At 44.8% G+C, this 25,601-nt stretch overlaps 1 protein-coding gene across 1 annotated transcript in view; it reads left to right on the forward strand.

The window, feature by feature from the left end:
* The window catches only part of COP1 (COP1 E3 ubiquitin ligase), a 693,430-nt gene that overhangs the window by 112,134 nt on the left and 555,695 nt on the right, over positions 1-25,601 (forward strand). The window contains exon 11 of the mRNA XM_069231565.1: positions 22,030-22,165. Coding sequence (XP_069087666.1) covers positions 22,030-22,165 — 136 coding nt within the window. The remainder of the gene's footprint in view (positions 1-22,029; positions 22,166-25,601) is intronic.

A 25,601-nucleotide genomic window follows, 5' to 3' on the forward strand; every position in this document is an offset into this window, starting at 1 on the left:
TGCAAGTTATTCAGATATTCGAGCAACTAGCATCAGCTGTTGGAGTAGCTCCAGTCAAGACGGTGTATAGATAAACATGTTCAAGACCATTGCCAAGAAAAATTTAATGGAGAGCAAGCGAGCACATTTACAATTAGATGTACTATCTGTAAAGCCCCCAATTTAAAGGCCTTCTTTTACTTTAGCATCCACCTGCTCTTAAAGCATGCCCTTGCTTGCACCAGAGCCTCTGCAATGGATGTCAAACTGAAAGAAGCCGGTCCCAGGCCCAGCTCTCCCGTGCTGCTGCATCGCTCTGCTTCTTCACAATTTTCTGAGTGCTTTCTCCTGCTTTTTCCCTCGTTTATTCACTGCTTTCTCCCCCCCCCGTTTTCCGAGTGCTTCTCTTGCTTCTCCCTTTTTTTTTTTCAGCTTTCCCCTACCTTTCCCGTTTGAGTGCTTTCTCCTGCTTTGCCCTCTTTTTTTCACTGTATGCTCCTTGCGTTTCCCCTGCTTCTCCTTGTTTTCCTTTATTTGCTGTTGCTGCCTGCCGCCCATTTTCCCGCTTCCTGTCTAGCCCTGCCTACCACCTCTCATCGCTTCTCCTCCTCCCAGGACCTACTTAATGGAGACCTCAGCACGGCTGTGCTGCTGGCTCACCAGAGGCAAGCCCATCCACACCTAGCAACAGGAACCCTGGTTTCTCCACCCCACGCAGCTACACCGGTACAGACTTCTGAGCCCTGGACCCCGGGCGCATTGACAGCAACTCCTGCCACACATCGCCACACACCACCAGAGAACCAGTCTCCTGCCAGCACTGCGACTTCACCTGCATCACTGAATGAACCAACAACGCCGGAGACTCCGCAAACATGACTGCACCCATCACACCGACCAAGACTGCCACGGTACAACTCCAGTGCATTCTACTCAGTGCATGATTGCTTGGCAAACATGGCACAGGATATGAGACATGATCTCATCCCACTCTCTGGACGTCATCTTCCTCACAGAGACCTGGCTGAACCCCACCTCCTTGCCAGATATCACTACACCTGAAGACTACAAAATAACACATTGGGACTGAATCAGCAATCAAAGAGGTGGAATCAGCATCATCTACAAGGACACCATCTGCTGCACAACCTCCTCAGACAACCCAACCCTGAGCATCTTAATTTCCAACTTCACACGGACGGAAAAAGCAACATAAGAGGCACTCTTGCATACAGACCACTGGGTCCATGTCCCAGCTTCAGCAACACCATCACTGACCACCATCGACTCAGAGCACTACATCTTCCTAGGAGATCATAACCTACACCTCAACGACCCTGAGGACACCAGCACAACCGACCTCCTGGAAACCATGAGCAACATCAACCTCCAACAACTTGTCAGGGACACACACTGGGCCTTATTTTTACATCCAGCAACAGTTTCAAGTGAAACCATGTCTCACAGCACACCTGGACTGACCACAACAGCGGACACTTCACCATCTCAGGATCTACCAACACTGGCACCAGGCCACCCAGCTCCACAAACAGAAACTGGAAAAAAGTATCCGAAGACCAGTAGAACAATACTCTCAACATCCACCTCCCAGACACATTACCCGATCCAGAACAGGCTGTAAAAAACTTCTCCTAGTGGATCACGGAATGTGCCAACGCAATCGCCCCCACCAAGTCAGCCAAACTCAAAATAACATCCGGAAGAGGCAGCTGGTTCACTGCTGAGCTGAAATCCTCCAAATGCAACTGCCGGCAACTAGAAAGGAAGTAGCGCACTAGTGAAAAGACAGAAGACCATACCACTGTCAAAACCATACTCAGCCAGTACCACCGCCTTATGAGAAAAATAAAGAGGGACGCTCTAGCAGGCCGCATGTAAGCAGCCTACTCACACTCACGAACACAAACCTCAAAAACCTGCTCACCTGTTGGGACCCTCTCACAACTCAAGCCACAATCTCCATCATGAACTACGTACACTTGTGAGCACCCATGTGTAGGCGGCTGGCTCAGTTTATGGTATACACCCTACAGTGAGTCCTGGCAACCCTTAGTGATAGGGTTTTGGTGCCTAGATAACCAAAGCTCCCTAGGGATTGCTGTGGAGATCAGCTCAGGCTTATCAGGAAGGAGTGTAAAGCACTTGCAGTACCACAGTAGTCTGTCAGTGATATCCACACAAGAAAGAATCACACTGGGTTACAAAAATAAAGTATTCTTTATAATAGCAATAATACTTTCCTAACGTTAGTATATCTCCACTTGGAAATTTCTACACACAGAAAATATACTTAGAAACAAACAGAAAATGCATAGGAATACATGGAGCCCTATGGGGGGACCACACCATATACTAAGAAAGTGGTCTAAGAATCGAGGTGCGCGTGTTAAGATCCCAGGGGCTGGAGGAGTATAAAATCACCCAAGGAAAGCAGTAGAAATCCCCCAGGTGCCTGTGTACAGAGGTGTTATTTAGCTGGGTGTCCCATAGGCTAACACAGGAGCGTCGCAGTTGGAATTTTCAGGATTCAGGACCTTTCCCAGAAGACTGCGATGAAACCAGTTGACACAAGGAAGTTCCGATAGTGCCCCACCCGTGGATACCCAAGAAAGTGGAGTACCTACACCAGGGTGCCCAGGTGCATAGGGATGAAGTGACATCGGAAATCTTTACTGGGGTCAATGGAGGCCTTGTTTGTCCAGTTGCTGTCGTGACCCATGAACCAGTTTGGTGGAACCCAAAGGTGGGCTCCGGACTAGAAGAACCTGAAAAAGAAGGGGACAGTGTCCAGACCACTTGGGGATGTCTAGGCGGTGCAGCTAGGCAATACCCACCCTTCTTGGAGAGATGTTCCTGCAGGTCGGGGAGGGAAGGAATACAGCTGTGGAGTCCAGGTGATGTAGGAAGATCCGTTGGAACCTGGCGACTGACGTGGGACAGCTTGCGGGTGACTCCGAGGGGTCAGTGGGCAGCAGAATCACCAACAAGCATTGAAAAATGTAAGAAGAAGCTGCAGGATTTTGGGAACCAGCAAGGTCCAAGCGGCTCGACCCCTGGAGGGGAGTCAGGACTGGCCCTCAGCACGCAGGAGAGCCAGCAGGAACCATTGAAGTACCCACGAGGACCCACTGGCAGCAGAGTCAAAGAGTCGCAGGATCCACCAACCGGTCTTTGTTGTAAAGGTGTATGCGGATGCAGGGGAGTGACTCTTTCACTCCAAGGGAGACGACTACTTGCTTTCTGATGCAGAGTCCTTGTGACCATGGAGGATGCACAGCCACAGATATTGCAAAAATCGTGCAGGAGCTGGAGAAACAATGTTGCAGTAGGAGCCCTCCCGACTGGATACAGTCTTATTTCAGTTCCTAAGGCAGACCAGCAGTGTTTCCAGAGGCCAGGTTGCAGAATTGTCTTGCAGAGAGTGCCTTTGTGGAGTCTTGCTCAATGAATCTCGGGACCCACCCTCAGGAGAGCCCTTAAGTAACTCTAAAAGGGGGTTGGACACTATCTGCAGTGCCTCGCCTATCAAAGGGGGGTGGGGGAGGTCAGGGATGTCACCCACTTGGCCTAACAAGTCATATGCTCCCAGGGGCCTCTGCACATCTTATTTTCAAGATGATAAAATCAGGTAACCACCTGGCAGAGCTCTGTGCACCTCCCTAGGGGAGGAGCATGACACGGGGTGGTCACTCCCCTGTCCTTAGTGTGGTTTCGCACCAGAGCGGGAACCGGGGGTTCCTGCATTGGTGCAAACCAGTTAATGCAAGGAGGGCACCAAGTATGCCCTCTGCGAGGCCACCCTACTCCAGGCCAGAGACACCTAGTTCTGAAGGAGTGGAGGTCACACCTCCCTCCTACAGGAAACCATATGTGCTGCCTTCCTCTGCCCGAGTTAGGCTCATCAGCAGGAGGGCAGAACAGTGTCTGGGGTCTGCAGCAGCGCGGCTGGCATGCAGACCCTGCAAGGCTGTACAGCCATATCTGGGGGATCCTCTAAGGACCCTCCAGTGTACATGGTATCATGCAGCTAACACTGAAATCAGTGTAGGATCATGATTCCAACATGTTTGATACCAAACATGCCTTGGTTCGGTGAAGCCATTTTGTAGTTGGACTACTTGTGTTGACTAGTGTCCACTACATATCGTAAAATGGCTTCCCCGCACTTGTAAAGCCCAGAGAATGGAGTCTGGGGTTTGTAGGGGGACCTCTGGTCATGCAGGGATGCCCTCACACTCTGGACCATGCACCCTGCCCTTGGGCTGAAACTCCTAGCATAGGAGTGTCTTACAGTTTCCAAGTGCAGTGACTGTGATATAAGGCAAACCTTATATCTAAAGTGAAAAGTGCATGCATCATTTCATTCATGTTACAATGGCAGGCCCGCAGTCACAGTTTGCATGGTCTTTCATGGGTGTCATAGTGCATGCTGCAGCTCATGGGAGACACCTGTTGTACCAATGCCCGGGGTACCTAAGAACCATATACTGGGGACTTACATGGGTGCCCCAGTATGCCAATTGTGGAGTGTAATAGTTACAATACAACCAATTTGAGAGGCAAGAGCATTGACACGGGGGTCCTGATTCGCAGGATCCCAGTGTACTACAGTCTAAACACAGTGACTCCAGGCAAAAAGTGGGGGTAACTTTTCTATAAAGATGTTCCTTTCCTACACCATGGACTCATGTCCCCACCACATCTTCAACCTCGGTAGCAAGACGATTGACAACAAGCTCAAACTCCTAAACACCTCCTCCCCTGAGGACTGGAAACATGCTGAAGTAAGGCTCCTCCTGAATAAACCATAGTTGACCCAGCACATCTAAAGAACTACCAGTGCTTCTCCCGGCTCCTCTTTCTGGTGAAGATTCTCGAAAATGCAACCAACCAGTAAGTCACTAAACACATGGAACACTACAACCTCTTGGACCCCTCTCAATCTGGATTCTGAGCCAACCACAGCACTGAGTCAGCACTTATCACAGCCAACGACATCAGAGCCCTCCTAGTCTGCAGTGAAACAGCAGCCCTCATTCTCCTGGACCTCTCAGCTGCCTTCTACTCAGTCTCCCACCACATATTGATCAACAGACTCCACCAAATCGGAATCCAGGGAGTTGCCCTCAAATGGGTTGTCTCCTACCTCCTTCAGTTTATGACCTAAGTGCCAGTTGAAGTTCCCACGAACCGACCAGCACCACGTCTGCAACCTCTGTCTCCGGAGCACAAAGAGGACGACTGTGAGGCTTACAAATCTCTTCAATCTATAAAGACCCTCAGAGATTGAAGGGTCCATCGTCCTGAGATGTAGCCACAGAAGATCGAGGAGACCCTAGACATCTTTGGTCTACAAAACACCATGTTGGAGTCAGAGCAGGAGCTTCAAGAGGCCTCAGGTGCCGGAGAGGAGGCCTTTTCAGTCAGTGAGTCAGTCTGATGTGCACACAGTCCTTTAAATGCAAGACCTTCCTTCAGTTCAACCAGCCGTGAGCGGAGACGCCCTTTCTCACCCCACAAAGACAACCACATACACTAAAGCAAAGGCTGCCTACCGGCCCGCCACTGCTATTGGGCCATGGCCGGCACTGAAAGACTAATTTGGAAGCCCCACCATCGAGCTCGACTCCAAAAAGTAAGCCTAGGCAGAGCATCTCAGTACCGAGCCGAACACCACCACCTTCGGTTCTGAAAGCTTCGGGCTCCCACTCGGCACAGACCACTCGTGTGCTGAAAAAAATTGCTGCCTGCCTCGGCACCAACAGTTTCAGGATCAAAGCAAAAAAGCTCTTTGACGTCGACAAAGTTAAGTCAATCCGCCATCGGAACTGAGTGCTTCAATTGAGTCTATCCTCCACAAAATGAAGCAGCAGTTGGATTCGAAACAAGAACATCTTCATATCCAACCTCAAACTGGACGTGTTCTGGTTAAGGCTGTCATTTCCGCACCTTCAAAGAGACAGCTTACTTTCCAAGATGTGGGAGCAGAGGATGATACTTTAACATTCCCGTATGACACAGACCCATGGTCACAGTATGATGTTGACTCTTACACAGACATTGACACAGAAGTCTAGCTGGCCAGGCCTTCCCCACCAGATGGATACTACCTCCTTTCAGGAACTCATTGGGAGGGGGGTAACTTAACATAAGGTGCCCCTAGCCAAAGAGACAATCGAGGATGATTTCCTCTTTGAAACCCTCTCTACAGCTCACAAGGCCACCCAATACTTTTGAATGCTTAAGGGAATGATGAGACATGCAGAGGACATTTTTAAGGATCCTGCCAGGGCGCGTATCATCACCCTGCACGTGGAGAAAAAATATAAAGCCTCTTCCACAGACCCCGTCTTTATTAGAGGTCCTATTCCCTAGAGGTCTCTAGTGCAAGAAAGAGACCCAGTTCGCAAGCAGCTAGCGAAGCTCTGCCTCCTGACACGGAGAGCAAGCCAATCGATGCCTCTGGACAGCAGGTTACTGCTCAAGCTGCCAACCACTGGTGCATTGCCAACGCTCAAGGCCTGCTTGCTAGGTATGACCGTGCCCACTGGGACGAGATGGAGGAACTTCTCTATTGTCTCCCAGAGGAGCACAAAAAGAGGGGCCAAGAAATTGTCTTTGAAGGCCAGCTCATATGTAATAATTCTATTTGCTGCACCTGCACTCTGCTGACACGGCCACACATGACATCAACACCAGTGTCCTCTTGGACCAACGCGTGTGGCCATGCATTTCCAGCTTCAAACCTGAGGTACAGCAAACCACTCTCAATGCACCTTTCGACAAATGCACCTTTTCGGCCCCAGGTAGATCCAACGCTTGAAAAGATGAAGAAAGATAATGAGGTGGCCTAGTCCATGGACGCTCTGCAAACCCCTGGTTCTCGCTGGGCTTTTTGTAGGCAAGTGTATAAAACAGCCTCCAAAACAACATCCACTTATCAAAAGGGACAACCCCATTCATATTCCAATAGAGGCTTTTACAGAGGTCCCTATAGGGACAAAAATAATAAAGGCCTTGGTAAGGCCTGCCACCAAAAAGTGATCTCAGATCTGTGATAGTACAGCAACACTCCCAATTCCAAAGTACTTCCCTTTCCAATCACAGTCGCCCCACGAGTGTTCACAGAGGTCAAATAACCAGAATTTACAGCTCACTTGTGCTGACAAAAAAAAAATCACATCTTCCCATATCTGGACAACTGGCTTATCGAAGCCAACACTCTCAAACAATGCCTACATCACAATCAAGTCCCTTGTTGCATGAACTAGACTTCACTATCAGTTTCAAAAAATCTTCCCTACACCCTCTTCAGATCCAACCCTATCTTGGGGCTGTTATGAACCGCAACTGGGATTAGTTTATCCCAATGCAGCAAGGATACAAATCTTTCAAACACAAGTTTAGCATTTCCGCCCCATTCAATGAGTCACAGTCAAATGTGTTATGAGACTTTTATGCATGATGGCCTCTTGCTTTGCCATAGTGCCAAATGCCCATCCTCACATGCACCCGTTGCAGGACTATCTAGCACACCAATGGTCTCAAGCACAGGATTGTCTAGAGGATCTGGTGTTTGTAGACAGCCGCACCCATCACCCTCTGTAGTGGTGGAACAAAACCAACCATTTAAAGGTTTTTAGTCCCTGTTCCAGAGATCATTTTGACTACAGACGCACCTCGGACAGGGTGGGGTGCTCTCCTTCAAGATCTCACAGTCCAGGCCCTCTCTGATCCCAAAAATAGCACTAAGCACATCAGTCACCTGGAGCTTCTAGATGACCATCTAGCACTGAAAGCGTTCACAGTGTAAATCATCAGCAAAGTTTTCTTAGTACACACAGAAAGATATATGAATCAGATTCTGATGGAATTCATTGGCTCTCAAAACCTTTTAAATCCTTCTCAAAACAGTTTTTGTAGTGGACACAGTACAGAATCTGCCTTGGTAGCAGCAGCAGATCGTATTTGAACTCGGGTAGATCAGGGTGGCACAGCCATCCTGGTGGTGATGAATTTATCCGCAGCATTTGACACTGTGTCCCCAACCCACCTGGTGCATAGATTGCGTCTGACGGGAATAAGACACACTGCATTAGCCTTACTGAGCTCTTTTCTCACAAATAGAACTCATACAGTTAGCGGCAGTAATTTTAGGGCTCCCCCTTTTCAGCTGCCATGTGAAGTCCCACAGGATGTCTTCTCTTAGCCCTACGTTGTTCAGTCTTTACGTGTCCCCTCTTGCAGCCCTGGTGAGGTCTTTCGGCTTTCAGGTTCAGTCTTACCCAGATTATTGTCTCAACATCCGTTGATATACAGGCTGTGGCTGAAAGGTTTAAGCAATTTATGTTAAACACCAGCAGTTGGATGAAGGATAATTGCCTGACTCTTAATGCTGAAAAGACAGAGATTCTAATTTTTGGTGCCCAGAATTCGGGTTGGTCAGGGATGTGGTGGCCAGAGACATGTGGTCCACTTCCCACCCCAGTTGACGCTGCAAAGAACTTAAGTCATTTTTGACAACAGACTGGTTTTTGACTTACAAGTCAACAGAACAACCAGTACTTGTTTTTATATCATCGAGATGTTGAGGAAAATGCTTCCCTTTATTCCTTCCGAACTCAAAGCTGCATTAGTGATTGCTCTGGTGACTTCTGGGCTCGACTACTGCAATGCACTTTATCTCAACATCAATAAATCTTCCCTCGGGCAACTTCAGGTGATCCAGAATGTGGCAGCCAGTTTGGTTTTAAATATGCCGACGTGCCTCTCCGTAAGAAAGGGACTGCTTTCTCTGCACTGGTTACAGGTCTCACAGAGAATGCATTTAAAGCCCTCTGTATGGTACATAAGGCTTTGCAAGGATCACTTGCTCTGAAGTCCTTATTTGGATGACACCACCCTGTAAGACAACTACAATCCTCCTCTACAAGGAAGGTCGCCATTCCCAAGTTTCAGAAGGCCAGATGGGGCGGTCCTGCCTTTTCAATGGCAGCGACCAAACTTTGGAATACAGTGCCTCTTCATATAGCCAACATAGACTTGCATATGGCCTTCTGGAATCAATTGAAGCCTTCATTGTTCTCTCTTTCTTAACTTACCCCTCCTAAAGGGTTGCTCCTTTCTTATGGTCAGCGCTTTGATGCCTAAGGGCATAATGCGCTCTATAAAACTCAAATACAAATGCAATTACAACATGACAACCAATGTACTATGTGCATAAACGGGGGGGGTAGTCACTCTCTACAGCTGTCTCACCTATCGCAGACAATCTGGCACTGGGCCATTAGACATAATATTCACCTGCTAGTGAAACATCTCCCAGTAACACACAACAGCTTTGCCAACCTCCTCATCAAGATGCGGCAACAAGTACCCGAGTCAGAACTCCACCCTTGGGTCCTGCTTTCCTGCTTCCAAAAGTTGGGGTTTAGCAACAAAAAAAACTCAAAAGGCCCACACTTCACCTCCCGGCTCCCTCACCGTTAGTCCAGTTTGTGGATGAACTGGTCAGGGATATTTACCTATGTTTTTCCGCATCTCCCTCTCCTTCCCTTTCTGGTTCAGAAGCTCAGGCAAACATCCCTCACATTGATACTGGTGGCCCCCATGTGGGCCAGACAACCGTAGTTCACCACTCTTCCAGAACTATTGGTTGTTCTGCACGAGAAGCTTCCCCTGAACCTGGACCACTGTCACTCAGAACTATGGTCAAATCAGGCACCCAAACCCCAAGGAATTAAATCTTGCAATATGGCACCTGAAGTAATAGTTTGGATACCTTAAATTATCTCAAGAAGGCACAGATATTCTTAAAGAGTTACATAAACCCACAATTAGAGCATGTTATGCTGCAAAATAGAAATGTTCTGTCTTCTACTGTCTATCCAAACAATGGGACCCCCTTCAAAGTGTCAGTGCAGGGTATGCTTTTTGACCTTCTATATTTACAGAAAGCAAAATTAGTGTACACTTCCAAAGGATTACGTCTATCAGCTATAGCAGCTTACCTTCAAAACAGACAGCGCTGTGCCCTTTTCAAAATCCCAGTCATTAAATCTACTATGGAAGGACTTAAGAGTGATTCAGCCAAGGGTACCTCCAGTGCCTTCTTGGAATATTAACATTGTACTCACTAGACTCATGGGTCCACCATTTGAACCTCTACATTCATGTGCTTTTTAGTTTCTGTTGTGGAAAGTGGCATTTTTTGTTGCTATCACTTCACATAGGCGTGCAAGTGAACTCCAGGCCTTAACATTGGAAGAATCTTTTTTTTCCAAATACACAAGGAAAAAGTCGTTCTCCACACCAATCCTACATTCTTACCAAAAGTGGTATCTCAATTTCACCTAGATCAAACCATTGATTTGCCGGTCTTCTTTCTGCACCTAGATTTTGTTGCCGAACTAGCTCTCCACACATTAGATGTAAAGAGAGCGTTTATGTTCTATATTGATATAACTAAAATATTTAGGCAAACTAAACAGCTTTTTGTTGCCTTCTCACAACATCACAAAGGCAATCCTATATCTAAATCTGGTATAGCTAGCTGGATCGTTAAATGGATCCAGACCTGCTATGTCAAAGCCACAGGGCCATTACCTATTCCTTCTAAAGCACACTCGACTCAGAACAACTGAGCAACTATGGCCTCTTTAGGTAACATTCCCATAGCTGACATATGTAAGCCAGCTACATGGGGTACACCTCACACCTTTACTATCCAACACTGAATAGCACAAAAGACGGATTAAATGTAGAAAGTAGGCATTGCAGAGCAACTTTAGCAACACATGATGAAAAAACTGGGGGCACACAACTAAATTGACATTTGGAGAATCTAGGACACTGAAGCTTGAGAAGGTACATTCTCATCCTTTGTACATAGCTTCTGGTCACGACTCGATTATAGACTGGCCACAGGGGACATGGTCACAAAGACATGAATGGGACAGCATTTGGCAAATATGCTTTCAGAACACTCTCCTGTACTAATATGTCTTGAGTTCCTGAACCTTCACTATCCTCCTTTCTTGTGGAGGCATCACCGGGGCACATTATCTGATGTGGTTTTCACAAACACCCCTAAGGAAGAAAGAACAGAGTACTTTACTAATAACAAAGGACAGCTTGTGGATTATCTGGGAAGCCTTTAGCAAAATACAGTTCTTAAATCCCTTTAAATGCACTTGAAAAATCCTTGAACATGACACACACCAGCTAGAGATCAAACATATACTGAACCCTGATGCTGCTTTATTAATCAATATTTAACAAAAGTTACAAACTTTAATGGCATTGCTGACAGAGAGGTTAAGCATTTGTGCAGGGGTGTAAAAGCATGTTCCTACAGGGAAGTGGAGAGAGTAAGCAAGTCCCTAGCGGAAATGCTCAAAGAAAAGCGGAAAGATAAACACAATTATCTCAGAAATCAAGCAGCCTTGTTGTGAAACCAAGAACATCCTACAAGCCTTGACTGTCTACTATACTGATTTATATACACCTAAGCCTCATGCAAATGAATGTAAGGTACTTGACTATCTAGATGGCATGAATCTTGTGTGGTTGGGGTATGGAGATGCAAGTTTCCTATGCAACCCATTACCACAAAGGAGAAAATGAAAACTATTGGAGGTTTACTAGGTGGTAAGACACTTGGCACGGATGGCCTGCCAGGCCAATTACCTACTCATTTAATGCCCTTCCCTTTAGGAGGCGTTTGTGAATCATGTTCTCCTTCCAACTACATGAGAAGCTCTTCTTATTACACTTCTGAAACCAAGCAAGCCAGTGTATCTCTGTGAATCCTAGCGACCGCTGTCACTCATTAACATAGGTGGCAAAATGCTTCCTAAAATAATGGCCAGTGGGTTATTACAGCTTGTTCCTAATAATCTGGTTTTATCCTTACAAGATTGTCCCATAATTTTCAAACATTGTATTTATTCACCATACTGTTAGCTTCACTAGGGCATTTGAGTCGCTAGAATCTATCTCTTATATTGCAGAGAATGTGTGAGTGTTGCTGTCCTTTGTTAGCTTGCTCCTTTTCTTCTATACCAGCCCCACCACATGCGTCTGCATAAATGGTACATTTTCCGACCCCCTACCGATCACCCCTGTAACCAGACGGGGGTATTATCAGCTCAACCTCTCCTCCGTTATCAGAGAATACACATAGTTTGGATTCCTCCCTGGCATAAATATAAACTGGAGTTAAACCCTAGTTTTTCCCCTCACTGTGTTACCATCATCAAAGAAAGTGATGGTGTAGCAATTATAAATCTCGAAATTCTGCTAACACACTGGTCCACCCTGCACTTATCCGTGATGAGCAGGATAGTGTTGATGAAGATGATTGTTCTTCCAAACTGTTTATATTTCAAAAATATCCCGCTACCACTGCCCAGACACTTGTTTACTGTACTAAGGTCACTGCTGATTGAGCTTACTAGGGCTAGCAAGAATAGTTGACTTAATGGGAAGTTGGCCCGCATTTAGAACTCTACTCTCTTTGTGCCCAAGTACCATAAGCCTTTTATTGATATTTATCTTCTGTTTCCATACCCCACTGGACAATTGAGGGAGATAGAGCATTGCCAAAGCCATCGTGGACACAAATACAATTACCAGGCGCTCTGAAATTGATTTGGTCACTTGCATGGTGTTGGCATGGGATAAATGGCATGTATGAACCTGGTTAAATCTTTGGTATTCTCCTGACCTTATGCTTCTACACCATCTGTGGCTCTTTCCAACATATGAGGGAAAATCTTGTGAGCCTTTTACATAAACTTATATGGTCATATTTTGTGATCTCTTTCTGGAGGGTTACAATTATCCAGCTACAAAACAATGCAGATATTAGCAAGCACACCCTGCTGTTGGCTTTCGTTTATTGTCGACTTCGCACAGTCTGTAAGGCTGCCTTTTCTTCATTTCCACTAGAGGTCCCTCAATCATTTTAAGACACTAACAGTCCTTCAACCAAAACATATAATGCACTTGTTTAATTATATGCAGGCTGAGGACACAATTCTCAAGTCCGCCTCAAAAGACAAATGGGATCTCATATTAGACAGACAGCTATCTGAAGCAGACCAGGCCTGCTACTGTGCTGACTGGCGCCCAGTAGCATATTGTGCATCATGCATTTCAAGTTTCTAAATCGATTTTCTCTCTCACCAATAGGACAGCCAGAGAGAGATGATGCCTTATATTCTAAATGTAGAGCAGTGGATGCTGATTTCTTGCATGGGGCTGTCCCCAGATTAGCAACTACTGTGGTATGTTTACTGGGGTAATTATGGAAATGATAGGCTATCTCATCCCACTGGACCCCAGAATTTGCCTGGTGGGCTTTGTGAAGCATGTTTTTGCAGGTGAGAGCAAGTTCACTTCACTGGCATTGTTACAAGCAAACCGTCAAATTGCTATGTGCAGGGGTGGTGTCAAATACACACCAGAAAGAAAGGTTTTCAAGCTCTCATATACTGCAAAGACAACCAGGAGTGTACTCTGAATTGATACCCTCCCCCTCCATAGACATTTGCAGCCCATTAAAATCCTATTTACTGTACCGGGTCAATTAATCGGATCCTTCTGATGTGTAGACACAAGTACCATATACAGTTACCCACTATAACGAAACACTGCAGGATGATAGATTTACTTGGGTATGAATTGGATACTGTCATTGGGTACTTACCTCTGATGTTCATTATGCTATTATCAAATTAATCAAATCAAATGAAACTTGTAAAGTGCACAAATACGCCAAGGAGTGTCCCGGCACTACAGGTGTGTAGACGGCTGATCCCAGTGTATATGAGAGGAGACGCATGCTAAAACGCTTCATTGAAAAGCCAGGTTTTTCAGGCTGTATTTCAAAGAGCCCACATCCTTGATAGCCTGTAAGTGCCTTGGGAGAGCATTCCAGCATGCAGCAGCTAATACAGAAAAGTAGGATCCTCCCCATTTCTTCCTCCTTGTCATATGCACTGCATTCAGCAGTGCATCAGTCGAGCGTAGGGTTCTGGAGGGCAAATATTGAAAGATTTGCTTAGATAAACATTTAGGACCCAAACCATAAAAAGCTCTGAGCAAGCACCAGTCCCTTAAACTTTACTGTTGCCCAAGTGGGCTGCCAATGTAGCTACTTGAGATGGGCATGAACAGAAATGTTCCTCTGGACATTTACCAGGAGCCTAGCAGCAGGATTCTGCACCAACTTGAGTCTCGAGTAGGTACTGAGGGAGGCCCCAGTAGAGTGCATTGGCATTGTCCAACGGCGATGTTGTAAGGGCATGGACAACCATCTTTTGACAGAAAGCAGGGAGAAGGTAAAGAAACTTCCTCAGGAAACGCAGGAGGCCAAAACAAGACCCCCACTTTGCTCTACACTTGAGGTTTAATGGACAAATTACTGTCAAACTTCACTCTGAGGTTCTTCACTACCATCGTGGTGGTGGTTGTCGGAGATGGAGCAGAACTGGATCACAACTCACCACTCTACCGAGGGGGAGGAGATCCAAAGACCAGTATCTCTGTCTTGCTTGTGTTGCACTGAAGGTTGCTTTGACACATCCATTGAAACACATCTGACCGACATGTTTCAAATCTACATTGGACACTAAAGATGTTCCCCTCCCAAGTAAAAATATTTGCATGTTTTCAGCATAGGAGATGATCTGCACTCCAAAGGATTCCACCAGGTTTGCCAGAGGAGACATATAGATATTAAACAATTGAAGAATTAGATATTGAACAATTGAAAGCATATAGATACTAAACAATTGAAAATTACCTTCTGTTTGTGTTGAATGCCAGTGTGGCTTCATCGGTGCCTGACCATGATGTAACGGACATGATATGCAAATGGGATGGTGAGCTTGATTTTTTTTTGCTGAGTGTGGAGTGGCAGGGTCGCCATGTCCACCCAAGATGAATGACTTATAAACTTTGGGTCTGATTACGATCTTGGTGGACAGGGTTACTCCGTCACAAACGTGACTGATATCCCGTCCGCCAAATTACAATTCTATTATATCCTGTGGAACTCGTAATACGGTGAATGGAATATTTGTCACGTTTGTAACAGAGTAGTCCATCTGCCAAGATCATAATCAGGCCCTTTATTACAGCAGCAAACACCTTCGACTGTATCCAGTTTTAATGTTCTCATCCTCCTTCCCCGGAGTCCCATTGGAACCTTATATATTTGGTGGGAATAAGTACTCGGAGCCTCCAGGCACATAAGACAGCAAGTGAATGAAATAGTTACTGTCCCAAACGTATGTGTAAACTCATCTGCAGGGTATTTGATTTCTTCAGGTATAACTTGGTTTCCATTTCCGTATGGCATCTGTGCACTTGATTCTTTAAAATGTTTAGACTGCTGGAGATGGCCTTACAGCACTTAGTAGAACTTTGATTGGTCTGTATTTGGCTCATTCTTTGTCCATTGATGACCACAGTCAAAGTTGGACCATAAATGACCAGGATTCGAAAACGTCTTGGACCCTAATATGGTGTAGATGAACTATAGCAAAGCCGCACATGGAACTGTCTTCTTTGAGAACACATCCTAATTACTGGAATACGCTTAAGGGATACTGTTTGTTTAGAAACATGTTTTATTCGAAGTGGTCAGCTCGTGAAGCATGTTAACTACTGTGAATGCTGTGGTTGTGAACACACGTTCCTGCTCTTTTATTTACATTATGCATGTTTCAGTAAAGACAGTTCTAAAACGTTTACAACCATCCAACCTGTATTGTTCTGTTATTAAATGTTTGATACTGAAAATAGACCTCTGCTCCAACTGTCCTCGCTTTTGATCTGTCAAACTCAAAATTAAGATATACATGCATTTCTCTTTGTTCTAAAATAATGTTGTGGAGAGCTTTTAATTCTCGCAAGTGAATGCTCCTGCTTTGGGTCTCACTGCATTTTAATTTTAGTAAGTCGAGTATCAAATGTATCAAAACCTACAGTGTTTGGACTGCTACGATTGTTTAAACACGAGGGCTGCAGGATCTGATTATAATTCACTTTACGGTGTAAATGTATGCTAATTTGTTACAGCTGATGGCAATGGAGAATTGGGATACAGATTCTCACTCCACGAGCTCGGAAAGGTGTGAATAAAGCGATAACACACATGCGAAAAGTGCCCCCTGTGAATTTTATTGCTAATATAGCGTTTGTAATTGCTAAGCGGCACCACAGAAGTATTATACAATCTGAGATGCAAGACACTGACACCCTGCTCCGTTCCTCAGTTCGCTGGCTATTTATAGTGCGCCACTGCCGACTGTCGGAGTACTTCAGAGTGTAGCAGTTTGGATAATTTCCTCGCGAGGAGTGTTATACGCTTCACGCCCTTATGTAAAAAGTAATCCCTAGAGAGGGATGCAGTAGCAAAAGCGCAGTTCGATGGCAGCCCACAGCTAATTATGGTATTCACCAGTGAGATCTCTGTTGGCCTAGTAGAAGAGAGGTTCTGCATCGTAGGACACTCACTGAAAGTCATAAACATAAAATAATTCGTGCCAGCATGTGTGGAACTCTGGAACTCTTCTGCCATACAACCTTGTTGTATGTGTGTGTATATATATATAAATATATATATATGTTCGATGGCATGTATGTTTGTGGGTGTGTATAGATATATCGATCAATGGAGGTGGACATTTTGTGGGGAAAAACACAATCAACATATCACCTTCATATTAAACTGCAGGTACCATTTCCTGAATTTATTTTCTGTCTGAGGAAAAAAATATTTAAAACACAAAACCTACGTTGCAGCATTTAGTTGAAAAATGTAGCCCTTGGAAAGTATCAAGCTTTAAACTTCCCCATTACAGTGGAAAAAAATTAATTACGTCTGCTGGACTCTTCTGGTTATGGGGATATATAGGGCTTGTAGGTTCATCAAGAACTCTAGGTACCCAGAGCCAATAAAGGAGCTGCACCTTGCAATGGGTTTTCAATGAGCTTTCATTGTATACCGGGTATACAGCAATTCATTTGGTGAAATATAAACAGTTAAAAATAGGTATCAAGGAAACCTTTGTATTTCCAACATGTACACAAAATAAGGTGCTGAGAAGCAGTGGTTATTTGCACATCACTGAATTCCGGGGTCCCCATACTGGCATGTGAATTACAGGGCATTTCTCTAATTGATGCCTTTTTTACACACTGTCTTACATTTGGAAGGAAAAAATGTAGAGAATGACAAGGGGGAGTAACACTTGTTCTGCTGTTCTATGCTCCCCCAAGTCTCCCGATACAAATGGTACCTCACTTGTGTGGGTGGGCCTAATGCCCGCAGCAGGAAACACAACATGGACACATCACATTTTCCCAAAGAAAACAGACCTGTTTTTTGCAAAATACCTAGCTGTGGATTTTGGCCTCTAGCTCAGTCGGCACCTATGGAAACCTACCAAACCTGTACATTTTTTAAAACTAGACACCTAGGGGAATACAAGATGTAGTCACTTGTGGGGCTCTCACCAGGTTCTGTTACCCAGAATCCTTTGTAAACCTCAAAATGTGCCAAAAAAAACACTTTTTCCTCACATTTCGGTGCTGCAAGGTTCTGGAATCTGAGGGGAGCCACAATTGTACCTCACTTGTGTGGGGAGGCCAAGTGCCCGCAAAAGGAAATGCAACAAAATACTATGTGGACACATCAACATTATCAAATACAAAACTACCTATTTTTCTGTGGGCACCTGTGTTTTTGGTCCTGGGCTCAGCAACCATCTAGGGAAACCTACCAAACCCAAACATTTCTGAAAACTAGACACCTGAGGGAGTCCAGGGAGATGTGACTTGCGTGGATCCCCCAGCGTTTTCCTACCCAGAATCCTTAGCAAACCTCAAATTTAGCTTAAAAATACAATTTTTACCACATTTCTGAGTGAGATCACCCGCACAAATTTCCTACCACCCAGCGTTCCCCTCAGTCTCCTGGTAAAAATTATATCTTACTTGTGTGGGTGGGCCAAGTGCCTGTGACAGGGAAGAGCCAAAAACATGTTAAAAATGAGTGGGAACCATAGCGGGTCCAAAAGGGCAGTTTAAAAAAACGTTTTTAGGCTGACAAGTGGGGCAGAATTCTTATCGGTTTAGATGCGACAATGCTGGGTGGTAGGAATTTTGTGGATTCCTGCAGATTCCGGAAGGTTCCATCACAAAAATGTGAGAAAAATGTGTGATTTCCAGCAAAGTTGGAGGTTTGCAGGGCATTGTGGTTGACAACGGTTCGGGGTGCATGTGAAGCACACCACCCAGGACTCACCCAGTTGTTTAGTTTTCAGATGTGTCTAGGTCTCGTAGATTTGTCTACATGGCAGCGTCCCAAAGTCCAAAAAGTGCAGCCCTCACCATTCCAAGTGGGACGATTTTGAGAGTTAGACAAGCTTTCATGGCCCAAATGTAAAACCAAAACCCAAAATAATCAAATGTCCTCTTGCTTGCCGTGGGATAAGATGTTTTGGTGTGTGGGGGCAGAGCTGAAAGACTGGTACCCCCTTCAGTTGGGGTGGGTGCATAACATGCCAATACTGGTTGGTAGCCACCACCCCACTATTTTCAGCTGCACTCCTTAAGGAAGGAAGTTTCATCTCTCCTACAAAAACAAGCAATAGTACCTAGTCCTCCTGTATAAAAACTAAAAGGTATCCATTCAAGATATTTGTTGGTTCCCAAAAAAGGCCCCAGAAAGGGATAGTTTGCTAATTCTAGACCTATGACAAGCTAACAAATTAAAAAACAAACACAAAATCTGGATGTTGGCTTTGCACCAAATTTATCCTCAGTTTATGAAAGGAGATTGGATGTGTTCTGTAAATTTGCAAGATGCTTATTTTCATATCGCACTAACGGAGAAACACAGGAAATTAGCTAGATTCACCGGAGGAAAAGCACATTTACCAGTACAGAGCTCTGCCCTTCAGTCTAAAATTCAGCAACGAGAAAGTTTTCCAAATGCATATTAGTAGTGGCAGCTTTCCTCTACATTTAATCATACCGTGATGATGGGATCATAAAGGCAAGTTCACTGGATACAGTTTGTCGAGATTATAACTTTATTGTTCATTTACTTTGCTTTTTTGGACTTTGTCATCTGTCAAAATCTAAATGCAGCACCCATTCAGATTCTCAACCATTCAGGGGCAACCTCAAACAAAAAGAGAGGAGAAATGTCTTTGTCTCAAGAAAGAGTATTTTCCATTATGAATGTGTCCTCAACATTTACACACCCCATCTCCTCCTGCAAGATACATTTCTTCCATGGTGGAAACGATGGCCTCTTGCATTTTTCTAGTTTCAAATGCACGCTTGTACTTGATAGTTCTTCAACAGATGTTAATCGTCATCTGTGCATTTTTATGCTGATGTTGGATCAATGGAGCCAACACAAGAACGGTTGGGAAGACATTTTGACACTCACTGTTTGAGCCAAAGAGCTGCTCAAGTGGTGGGGTCACACAAATAATAGTTTAAATTGGACTACTTTCCACCAGAACATTCCCTCTCGGACCACAGTGATGGCTGTCTCTCTGACAGGTTAGAGCCTATCTACAAGACTTATAAATAGGGGGATTGTGGTCGTAGAGACAGCAGCTCTATCATATAAATGTCCAAGAACTCAAAGCTGTGAATCTAGCAATAAAAACTTTTCTTCCATCCCTAACTACAAACAGGTTATTGCTTCAATAGGACAACACGACCACATTGTATTATTTAAACAAGCAAGGTTGATCCAGGTCAGGGATTTTTAACTCTGGAAGCTCATTCAATGTAGCATCATCATTTTACTAGACAGTTGTTCATTCAGGCAGTGCATCTCCCAGATCTCAAGAATTGCCAAGCAGTTCTGCTAAGCATATATGAACAGTGAAAATCACGGGAGGGAGGTGAATGACAACTACTTAGAAGATATTTTTCAGCGAATGGGGTTTTCCTCAAATACACTGTATTGTACCAAAAATAAATGCAAGGAAATTTCTGTATAGTTTTTCGCCGTTACCCTGAATCCCACAGTACTTAAGAAGCCGAAGCACTCCAATGCTTAAATGATTCTCATTGCTCCAAAATGGCTGAGTTAGTGGTGATTTTCAGAAATCCTTCTTTTATTGTTAAAACCATGCAAGCAACTGCTGTGCCGAACTAATCTTCTATCGAAGATACAGGGGAGAGAGAGAACATCACCCCAACATACAATCTTTGAATTTGGCTGAATGGCTTCTAAGCTCATGCATTTTGGTCTCCTAAACTTACGTCACTAATGTATGCCTATACTTACAGAAGCCAAACGTCCTTCCACTAGAGTGTTAATTTCGAATGGAGAAGATTTGTAATACAGTGCTTGCAAAAAACACACAACCCAGTTTGCTGTCAAGATGTGATTGTACCTTATTTACAGCACATGGCAAATTCAAAACTACAGTGCTCTGGCTGCAATTACAGCCTGCAGAAAAATTCCCAATTCAGAACTCCTTCTTAATTCCAGTGATTAAATACTTTTTGGAAAGATCAAGGAAAACAGTTCCTCCAAGACTAAAGCCTTCTCCATTGAAACTGAATCTCGTTCCTTCTAACCAATTGGTGCCTCCTTTTGAGGCTATCCATAAGGCTGGTTTGCAGCATCTGGCGTGGAAAGTGGCGTTTTTGTTAGCTATTATATCTGCTAGCAGGAACTGTGACCATCAGGCCTTCTATTTGAATGAGCCATATACAACTTTCTATCATAATAAAGTTGTATTGAGAACTTGTCCAAATTCTCTTTTCAATATAGTTTTTCGATTTCATATTAACCAGTCGGTTTTCTTTCCTAATCATTTCACTTCTGCAGAGAGATTACTTCAATCTTAGGAAGTCAAGAGCCCTAAAATCCTATTTAGATAGAACAAAGGATACGAGAAACGCTAATTAACTTTGTTAATTATGGACCCTCTGTTGCTGGAATGTTGCCTGCAAAATAAACCATTACTAGTTTCCTGCATTTGTGATCAACAAATCTGTTTGGGGTAAACCAAGAGCTTATTCCACGAGGGGGGAGCAGCCACTGCTGCTTGGTTGAGAAATGTCTACTTTCTACATATTTGTAAACCAGACACACAAAAATAAATTCATACGTTCTCTAAATATTATTGTTTGGGTGAAAACACTAAAGCTGACCCTATAGTAGGGCAAGCAATTTTAAAAACCTAAATGACAGATTCTGTGTTTTTGATTAATAAAGTTGTAGTAGTCGGATCTGTTAGACATTAGCATTCGCTTCGAGAGATAAGCTTGCTTATCTATTTTGATATTTATGTGAGCGAGGATCCTATGACTGCAGAAGAAAATGTTAATCAATGTAGTCCTGGTTCGCCATCGTTTAAATCCTCATTGAAGTCATAAACAGCGCTCCCTTCTCGAATTCCTATGTTTTTTATTAGAGTTCGATTTTCAACTTGATGCTAAACTTTTTGCAAAAACTGAGGCTGTGAGGCGAACTACCAGTACAAGACATTTGGGAAGATGAATGATGCCGACTTCTTAAAGGAACTGTACGCATTGTTTGACCTAATGCACTCATAAACCTAGTAGACAACTTGTCCTTTTATTTTGTGTACTGCAGTGGGGAAAATTAAGGCTCTATGGTTTTTAGGGACTAAATTTTTCAGCTGTGTGCTGCAAAGTAGGTTCTTTAAAATTATCTGAGAGAAAAAAAAAACAGTACATAAAAAAATTATATAGAGGTGGCTTGTTTATTAGTCAGCCGTGCATGGCACACACACCGTTTTAAATGGACAATCTCTTCTCACTTGATAGGCAGGTGAGTGTCAGAAAGGCTAGATTGTCTTCGCTTGCGTCCTTAGGATAGTATGAATCCCAAAAATTGAACATATTCATGGCATGTACTTTTGCATGATTCATTCTGCTGTAGCCCACGTCCTTCTTTGCCCATTTGTGGTAAGTGACTCCTATGATATTCTAATGCCAGTTTTTCTCTAACAGATGACAGCAGAACGACAAACCAGCTGGATGAATTCCAGGAGTGCCTGTCCAAGTTTACACGTTACAACTCTGTCCGGCCCTTGGCCACTTTATCGTATGCTAGTGACCTCTACAACGGCTCAAGCATTGTATCCAGGTAAGGTGTAGCAGACAGACGGACACTGACCATATGAGAAAGTTGTGATAGATGAAGACACTTTGGTTTGCTGCTGTTTGCTAAATTGTATGCAGTGTGAAAATAATACTTTCCAAGAACCTTTCCTATCCAACCTGCTACTACTGATTTTGAGAGAAGATAGGGTGCCAAATTAATCTGTTCTTCATAGTCTGTCTGCTGTTCACTCAGGCTCCACACGGTGTCCAGGTTTTACCCCTGTTTTCTCCATGGAAGTCTACTTCTTGTTTTGTCCTTTTTTGTGCATCTTTTGTAAGCATTAAGTGCTTTGGTGGAATTCATATGCATGACTGTAAAGTGGACCTTTTTCTGGGGTGGGATATTCGGGGTCATGCCATAGCTTCCGGAGCACCACTCCTTCTGCGTATGCTGCTAATTGCTAATTGTACAGCAGGAAACTGATTAGTAATTGTGGCCTGACTGTACCATCTGGACCTAGAAGTAAAAGGCTCTATAGCCTTGTACCAAACCCTTGGAGCCACCCAACCTTTTGAACTCTCCATTCAGTCCTCTGTGTGTGTGAAGCTCAAATCCTTCGCCAGTCCTTTGAGCCTTTCAGATCTTTAAGTAAAAGGCCCTGAATTCCTGGGCTAATACTTTTGGCCACACAGACCCTTAGGTCAAGATTTGGTTGCCTGTTCACTTGCCAGTGCCTTGGAAGGTACAGCCCATTGGTACCAGGCTCTATGTATATGTGGCTTGGCTGGGGATGTTCAGGACGAGTCTGGCGGCGGCGTTCTGTATTTGTTGTAGCTTGCTCAGGTTCTTCTTGGTGGTTCCAACATGGAGGGCATTGCTGTAGTCAAATCTGCTTGTGATCAGGGCGTGTGTCACAGCTAAAGGAACTCTAGGGTTACCGCCAATCCTGGTAAGATACTCTGCCTAGATCAGACACTATAGTTAGCACACTGTATTCTAAGAGCCTCCTCTTTAGGCATTAACTCTTGTGGAAGTGGGTTTTTTTTTTGGGGGGGAAGGGGTTTAAGAACGGTGAACAGCCAAGGCTTACTTGTTAATGGTGATGTGGGGTAGGTAAAACTGCAGGGGTTTGCGATAAATTTAATGCGGTCACAGCCTTATAAATCTGACGAAATTTAGCACTTTTATTCATGTCAAGATTTAATAGCTTAGTAAAATGTTATCTGTTAAGCCTTGCGTCAAGTTACATTCAGCACAAATGGCGCCGGTGATCAGGCTCTTCTTTATGTATGCAGGGGACGCTGGGCACATAAATCTGTGGAGACAGGGCACAAAACTGCTGAGACAGCAGCGGAGGCGTGGTTCCTGCTCTGCCCAGAAAGAGTCAGAACATCCTGTTAAACATTTAAGCGAAAACATGCTGTACTCTTTGATTGCGCGTCGGTGTGTTGGGTTTCTTGGTGTCGTAGGGAGCTCGGGCCGTGCTCCTTCAGCGCAGAGGGTGCTGTAGGGGTTGTGGCTGACAACGGAGTGCCTTCTTTGCACACGTATGTTGATATTTGCCCAGTGGGACACTTAGATTTTAGGCTGTAACCTTTCTTTAGAGGGTCCACTCCTGATTACATTCTATGCGTTCTTCATCTGTTCCATGACCTTCCTCAGATTAAAAAACAAAAACTGGCTCAACGTTCTTTAATCCGTGACCGATGTCTCTGTCACCTTTAGATTGTTTTTTTTATTGCCATTGGGATGCCGAGGATGTGTGCAGAGGATCTTCGGTACAAACTATAGCCAAAGATGTGGTATTAGCCCTCCGGTTTTTGATGTCTTTTCCGGGTATCGTCAACAATAGCAGGGGTATTAAAATGTGTATTACTTTGGTCTATTGCTGGCTTTCAAAATATCAACTTTCTTTGGGGTATGACATACACTCATTTTTCTTTCTCTGGGTGTGCCATCAATGGTTCGCATTGACAGATTCCTTTGAAATGTGTAACCTTGGAGACTGCCGTGTGTCTGTGCTCTGCTTGTAGGAAATTCAGATTAAGACTGAATTTGAGGCAGCGACTCTGGGTGCTTTACTCTGTTGTTTAATCGACGTTTCGACCTTGGCACTTTATAGATTGTGGCTGAAGCCAAATACTTTATAAAATAGTTTACCGGTTCTGGAGAGGATACATTTCTGGATCCCAAGCTGCATGTGGTCTAAAACTGCTGCCCCTTGCTTACCTGAAGTTCACCATGCGCAGACCAGAAGACTCTTCTGAGCATAGATGTAGACACTAAGAGTAGGCGAACTCCAGACATACAGCACACGGCTTGTAGATGCTGATGGCATGACTCTATACCCTACGTTTTCTGCTTTGAAAAGAAGCTGGATAAAGTTACAACCTAACGTTCTGTCGATGCAGGCAGCAGACCAAAGTATTGATAACTTTCCGCACCAAAATTATTCGAGCATAAGTATTTGCCATACGGCTACAAAATAAAATGAGAGCTATAATTTGACACTGAAATAAATAGTTCGATGGCATCTGTCGCTGTAGATACACATGGTATGCATGAGCTCGCCATCTGGTGTTGGGTCGGAGTGTTACAAGTTGTTTTTCTTCGAAGAAGTGTTTTCGAGTCACGGGGCCGAGTGACTCCACCTTCTGTGCTCATTGCGCATGGGCGTCGACTCCATCTTCGATTGTTTTCTTTCCGCCATCGGGTTCGGACGTGTTCCTGTCGCTCCGAGTTTCGGAACGGAAAGATAGCTGAAGACGGAAGATTTTCGACGGTATCGTTGCGATCCGGTTAGAGATAGACACATACGACGACGCGTTGAACATCGAAGCGCTTCGGTGCCCTTCGGGGTAGATTTCGGCACCCCGTCGGGGCCTAGTCGGCCCGACCGCGTGGAGGACAACGCCGATGGAACGGACCCCGTTTCGATTCTGCCCCGAATGCCACAACAAATATCCTTATACGGACCTACACTCGGTCTGTAATCTGTGCCTGTCACCCGAGCACAGCGAAGAATCCTGTGAGGCCTGTCGGGCGTTCCGGTCCCGAAAAACTCTGCGCGACCGTCGAGCGAGAAGACTGCAGATGGCGTCCACGCCAAAAGAGCGTCGACAGTTCGAGACAGAAGAGGAACAGGAGGAATCCTTTTCCATCCAGGATTCAGACTCCGACGAGCTACACTCTACAAGAACTGTGAGTAAGACGTCGAGATCAAACCTTAAAAAAGGAAAGAAGGCCCAGGGGACGCCACTGCCAACCGGCCATGGCTCCACCCAAATTCTCGGTGACCAACAATCGGCACCGAAAAAGGCCCATTCAGTGTCGAGATCGTCCGACTCCGGTCGAGACACCGGCACGCAGCCTCCTCGAGACCGAGAGAGTGCTAAACAGAAGCATCGACACCGAGAGTTCGGTGTCGACACGGATCGACGCCGAGACAGTGGCGCCGAAGACCATAGAGGCCCAGAAT

This window comes from Pleurodeles waltl, chromosome 4_2 (genome assembly GCF_031143425.1).
Source record: "Pleurodeles waltl isolate 20211129_DDA chromosome 4_2, aPleWal1.hap1.20221129, whole genome shotgun sequence".
NCBI lineage: Eukaryota > Metazoa > Chordata > Amphibia > Caudata > Salamandridae > Pleurodeles > Pleurodeles waltl.